This window comes from Quercus robur, chromosome 5 (assembly GCF_932294415.1).
Source record: "Quercus robur chromosome 5, dhQueRobu3.1, whole genome shotgun sequence".
In the NCBI taxonomy this organism is placed as follows: domain Eukaryota; kingdom Viridiplantae; phylum Streptophyta; class Magnoliopsida; order Fagales; family Fagaceae; genus Quercus; species Quercus robur.
The window spans coordinates 10,715,787-10,722,295 of record NC_065538.1 but is presented as its reverse complement, the minus strand read 5'-3'; the positions used below and the strand labels follow the sequence as shown (position 1 = coordinate 10,722,295).

At 35.9% G+C, this 6,509-nt stretch overlaps 1 protein-coding gene across 1 annotated transcript; it reads right to left on the bottom strand.

Annotated features, from left to right (window-relative positions):
* Positions 1-4,742: 4,742 nt before the first annotated feature.
* Positions 4,743-6,011, bottom strand: LOC126727781 (F-box protein At5g03970-like). Its single transcript, XM_050433696.1, has one exon. It carries the CDS (start codon positions 6,009-6,011, stop codon positions 4,743-4,745), a length of 1,269 nt encoding a protein of 422 aa, XP_050289653.1.
* Between the last annotated feature and the right edge of the window lie 498 nt (positions 6,012-6,509).

Below are 6,509 nucleotides of genomic sequence, written 5' to 3'. Positions count from 1 at the left end.
TACATTAGCATTTACTGTGTCAATAGTGAACTCTGTTTGCCACGTAGGATATTTCTGTTAAGTGAGTGACAGTAAGGACCAAAATGGAACATGTTTTTTATTTAAGGACTAAAAGTGGTAAAATAGAAATGTAGGGACCAAAATAGAAATGAGGCCAAAATATAGGAACCAAAAGTGCATTTATGTCTATAATTTATTGTGAAAATATTGTAAATGTAGGATTACTTTACACTAATTGAACCCAAATTCTTGAGATTCTCAAATTAAGGTGTTCAATAATTTTGAATAGGTTAAACAAAACAAGTTAGCTTATATATATATATATATATATAGAGAGAGAGAAAGAGAGAGAGAGAGAGAGAGAGAGAGAGAGAGAGATGGGTTCAAGTTATACCTAGTCCTAATGTAACTCTTTAATATACGTAACTCTAAAGAGTTACACATTTTCTAAACTATTGGATTTAAGTAGATTCAACAGTAAAAAAAAGATACTCATTAATGCTGATATTCTGATTATTATTTCATTAATTATCCCTTATTCATGACATTCTATACATATTTCTAAACCCAAAAAGGTGTACATTTCTCTCTCTCTCTCTCCACCACACGTTTTTCTCTGCTCTCTCTTTCTCCTCCATCACTCTTCGATCTCCATTGCCATAGGGTTCCACCTCCACAACCAGGTTGCCGACAGCAAAAAAAGAAGAAGAGAACTCAACTCATATTCATTTCATTCCTTACATTTGTTTGTCCTGACAATTGCATGTTATGTAAGGTTGAATTTAAATCAACCATCTTGTTGACTTTATTCCGTGCCAAATTTGCTTGTATTTCAGTATTTAGTAACCCTGTATTTAGGTGGGATTGTTGTAAGGGTAGTGAGTGAGATAGAGTGTTGAAATGCTCAAGAGTGTGCAAGAAAACAGAGACTCGCGATTAGATCTTGCGGGTGACTCGCGGCTTCAAGCCGCCAGAGCAGCACACGTGCCAAGCATGCTAGAAGTTGAAGCGTCATGGTAGCTGGAGCACTACAGGACAAAATAGGACAACTGGCCGTTCTATTATCGCGCGGCTGGATCTCGCGACTCAGTCAAGCCGTGAGCCACCCCTGTTTTGAAAAACCTGACTCTTCACATTCCATTCTCACCCCAGTATAAATACCCCTTATTCCCACATAAGAAAGAGAGCTTCTAGAGAGAATTTTGAGAGAGAAACCTTAGAGTAAAACAAGATTGATTCATTTACAATCTTTACATAAGAGTCTTTTCAAATTCCTCAACTCTCTTCCTCTCCATTGTTAAACCCTTGAGAGGTCTTTTACCAAAACCTGTTCTCACCATATCCATTACTGTGAGAGGGCTGTTTGGTGTTCTGGGAAGCAATTAGAAAGGAACCAATCTATATTGGTTGATACTATGGTCAAGTAGCGGAATCCGGGAAGCTAGAAAAACAATAGGTTTGGCGTAACCTCGTTAGAGCAAGAAGCTTGGAAGGCTTAGGTACACTGGGTAGATTAGGCTTGGAGGGTCTATTGCTGTTCATGTATCCCAACTACATTTTCTAGTGGATTACTTACCGCTTGGAGGGCGGTGGAGAGGTTTTACGCCGAGGGCTTCAGTTTCCTCTTCGATAACACATCGGGTGTTGTCCTTGTGTTTGCATCTTCCTTCCCTTTTATCTTTACCTTTTATTATCTGCTGTGGGTTGTGATTTTAATTGGCTTAGATTGTTTACCAATTCTGTTTATAGCTTTTGTTCATTTTCCGCACACTAGTTGTTTGTCATAAAGCTTGAATTGGTTGTTTTGTAATTGGGGGTCTAAACGTTCAAAGGTGTTTTATACATTATTTGAACTTTCATGTTATCCTATGCTTAGCCACCATTCGTGTGATTTTTGTATGAAAATCATTAATTAATTTTATTGAGAAAATGCAGTTGCTATATGCTATGAAATTATTTGCTCAATTAATTAACAAAGGATTGAACCGTAAATCAGAAGTCATTGTCTTTTTTTTTTTTTTTGATAAATAAGAAAAACTTTATTAAAAGAAAGTACTACTTCATTTGAAAAAGATGAAGTATTCTGAAAAACATATGTACAGGAAAACAACAAAAATGAAATTATGTTCAAGAGAATAGAGAGTCTATGAACAAAGGCACAAAGTCATTAGAAGTGAATCCCCAAGCAAGATGTATGGTGTGAAGATCAACAAAAATTGTATCTTAAATTATATGTCATTACAGCTAATAAGGATGAGTCTGTTAGATCTTTTGCTTGAAGGCTTCCCCTTGATAGCACTTAGGAGGGCATGGCCATTGAATATAAGATTTTCTCTTGATGTTAATGATTGGGAACTAGAGTCAGTTGACTCTCTGTTTGATGATTACGTTCTAAATTTCCAAATCAAAGAGGGCTCAATCGAATGAAGCAGACATCAACTAGTTATAGTTAGTTTGATGTTTGCTCATTCTTCATTTGTTTGGAATTAAGCTTCTTTATGCCTTTTGTGAACTTCGCTAGGACTGAGTATATTATAATATTAATATGTACATGATTTAGTTCCTTTCCTTCCAAAAAAAAAAAAAAAAAAAAAAATTACAAGATAGAAATGAAGGCAAGCCGGCCTTTCATAGATCCTTGAAGGATTAAGTACAGGAAAGCGTTTGGTTTTTTTCTTGGTTTTGTGGATGTTCTTAGAGTCATCTTTTGGCCTGGATTTTTTATGTGTTTTATTATGTAGATGCTGATTTTTGCTTTTGTCCTCTCCTCCTAACAACTTGTCTTGTCTCAAGAATGGGATAGAAAAATTTCAGTATGAAGATAGATGGGCGGGACACCTTTCAAGATCTTTGATCGTCCTATTTTTGGACAAAAGAAGACCTGATAATTGTTAGAAATTAATTTGTAATTTTAATAGAGAAATTTCTAAACATGGCTGTTAGTATTCCAGGGTGATAAACTTTTAGTGTTCCTAAGTTAGTTATTTGTATCTAGAAGTCTAGAAGGCTCTTTCAAGTATAAATAAGTGCTATTGTGAAGCTATTTGGCTAAGGAGATTACTTTCAGATTTGTAGCGAAAAATTGAAGAACCTATTGTTATTTGCTATGACAATATGTCAGCCATTGCAATGATTAAGAATCCTATTTTTCATGCAAGGACAAAGCACATTGAGCTTAAGCACCATTTTATTCGAGACTTGGTTAGTGAAGGAGAAATCCAAATGAAATTCATCAGTCCCTATGATCACTGAGTAGATGTTCTCACCAAAGCAGCTATAGTTGACAAAATGGAGCGGTTCAAGAAGCAATTAAAGATTACAAATTAAGAGGGGGTGTTAGAAATTAATTTGTAATTTTAATAAAGAAATTTCTAGATGATGGCTGTTAGTATTCCAAGGTGATAAATTGTTGGTGTTCTTAAGTCAGTTATTTGTATCTAGAAGTCTAGAAGGCTCTTTCAAGTATAAATAAGTGCTATTGTGAAGCTATTTGGCTAAGGAGATTACTTTCAGATTTGTAGCGAAAAATTGAAGAACCTATTGTTATTTGCTATGACAATATGTCAGCCATTGCAATGACTAAGAATCCTATTTTTCATGCAAGGACAAAGCACATTGAGCTTAAGCACCATTTTATTCGAGACTTGGTTAGTGAAGGAGAAATCCAAATGAAATTCATCAGTCCCTATGATCACTGAGTAGATGTTCTCACCAAAGCAGCTATAGTTGACAAAATGGAGCGGTTCAAGAAGCAATTAAAGATTACAAATTAAGAGGGGGTGTTAGAAATTAATTTGTAATTTTAATAAAGAAATTTCTAGATGATGGCTGTTAGTATTCCAAGGTGATAAATTGTTGGTGTTCTTAAGTCAGTTATTTGTATCTAGAAGTCTAGACAGCTCTTTCAAGTATAAATAAGTGCTATTGCACTGCTTTATGAAGATAAAAAAAAACCTATCTAGCATTGTGCAGGAGCAGTAGCTCTGCATCATAAAAAAAACACCTTATAATTCATTGCACCTTATCAATAAAACTTCCGCACATGCCAACAATAATGTCCTGGTAATGGAAATTTATCAGGTCTTCTTTTTTGGTGTCGGCGATCTAGCCGTGGAGGTGGAACCCTATGGTAGTGGAGGTGGCAGAGTGATGGAGAAAGAGAGAGAAGAGAGAAACATATAACTTTTTTGGGTTTAAAGATATGTATGGAATGTCATAAATAAGAGATAATAAATAAGATATTAATCAGAATATTAGCATTAATAAGTATTTTTTTTTTACCGTTGGATTTACTTAAATCCAATAGTTTAGAAAAAGTGTAACTTAAACCTATTTCATATATATATATATATATATATATATATTAGCAAGTCTTCTCATTGCATGTGGCGTGGACACTGAGCAGTTCCTCTATTGAGTTGTGATGCAAAGCCTTATCTGAAGTCTTTTTACTTTCCTTTTTAAGAGAGTTCATAAATATATCTTGCTTACTCCAGACCATATATGAAGTATATTTATGGACAATGTTTGTGCTTTTGTTTCTCTTCTTCTAAGAAAAACTAAGAAAGCTATGGTCTTGCCTGTGTTAATTGTTGAATTAATGTAAAGCCAGAACAAGCGATAACCAAGTTCACAAAATCACCAGACTAAAAATTACGAAATAATTGATTGTTGATATAGCAAATACAAAACAGTAATTAAAAAAAAAAAAAAAAAAAAAAAAACAGAAAATAGTAAGCAAATCATTGCCTAATATCCAAGGTAGCAAGCTGCAGAGTAATTAGGCAGCCTTCTCTTTCTATAAGGGATTCTGGATAAGAAGGAATGTGTGTTGGCCAACAAGGAAGAACAAAGTTGAAGACGTTGAAGCCATTGTAAAACGTGCAATTCCTCGGAAAATGACAGATAATTTCCACTCTTTTTCTCCTCATGTTGAGTGAAAAAACTCTAGGTGGAAGCATCACATACACAATATCCCTGTCATACAGATGATAGGCTAGCACCGACAGAATTCTATTGAGCCGAGGATAATCAGAAACTATATCGTTGAAATTAACCTTGTGCTCTAAAGACCATTTGCCTTCTGTATCATAGTCCTTGAGCTCCCAAACAAGTAACTTACTATTATTTTCTTCTACAATTTGGCATATTCTCAAGGCACCATTACACACACCAAGGCGCTGAATTCCACGCTTCAGTGCCAATTCCACGGGTTTGTCAATCACTCGACAGCATTTGCTGGTGTACGGATCAAACCCAACAAGGTGTCCATTCGAACTCCACCAGAAAAGCAAACCATGATAGGGAACACCAGCGTAGGCGTAGTTAGCCAACTGAAATCCCCGCGGACACGACACTACCGACTCACTCCATTTGCCTGTGTCAGAGGAGAATATATCTACCTTGAATTCTGTTGATTCACCCTCAAATTTAGGAATGCGCATCACCCTATAACTGGATTGCTGCTCTTTCTTACAGCTGAAGATGAATCCAATCCGAGCACTTCTACTACGACATAGGGGAGGAAGCGCCATTGATTGCCTTGTAATTGGATTTAGCACGTAGTACACAGTCATAGAACGACACCCCACATCATCATCGGCCACGAACACATTTTTGTAGCATAAAAGCAAGTCATGACACGAGGCTTGAGCAATGTCATCCGAAACAAAGCTGTTAGTATTATAATATTGATGTATTGAAGAGGCTAGAGATTTGAATTTGGGTTCCTCTGATGTCACAAGGACCATCTTATTCTTATTACCATGATTGTTGTAGCTGAAGAGCAAGGTAGAGGGTCGTTCCAAAATTGTAGAGGCGTGGAACCTGTTGTTAACAAAGTAAGCGAAAGAAGGAGAAGAGATTAGAGAGCACCATCGCTGTGAGACACACTTGCACTGAATTATTGATTTCTGAGGCAGCAGCATCAAGATTTCACTCAACAAACAGTCGGGAAGATTATCAATTGACGGATGTTGAAGAAGAGAGCAAGAGCATCGCACAACATCCATGACTAATCACTCAGAAAGAGAACCGTAGAGCAACAGTGTTTCCGTGTCTGATAGGAGTTCGCAACTCACTATATGTGGCAAAGGGTACCAAAAACACTCTCACAAATGCCAAAGTCCAAATACACCAAAGAGCTCTCACGCGGCTAGAGAAACCTGAAAATCTCTAGAACCCTGTTCTAATAACAAAAGTTGCGGCTGTCTTTGATCACATGTTTACGAAGCCGCACAACACACACACACATATATATATATATATATATATATATATTAGCATAAGTCGGTTGGGTTTGTACCTTGAGAATATTAGAGAGTCCTAGTAGGACTAGTAGTCTTAACTCTTAAGTTGGCAAAGTAAACCAACAAGGACTAGTAGGACTTTTTCATGTTCTAATCTCATTTTAATTTTTTTATTTGTTTTTATTTATGGGAATTTTTTTATTTGTTTGATTAAACATGAAATTAATTCTCTATTTATTTCAATGTAAAATGTTCATCGAA

What these genes read in the sequence shown, in the direction of transcription:
- LOC126727781 (XM_050433696.1), bottom strand. Translation starts at nt 6,011, where the DNA reads ATGGATGTTGTGCGATGCTCTTGCTCTCTTCTTCAACATCCGTCAATT.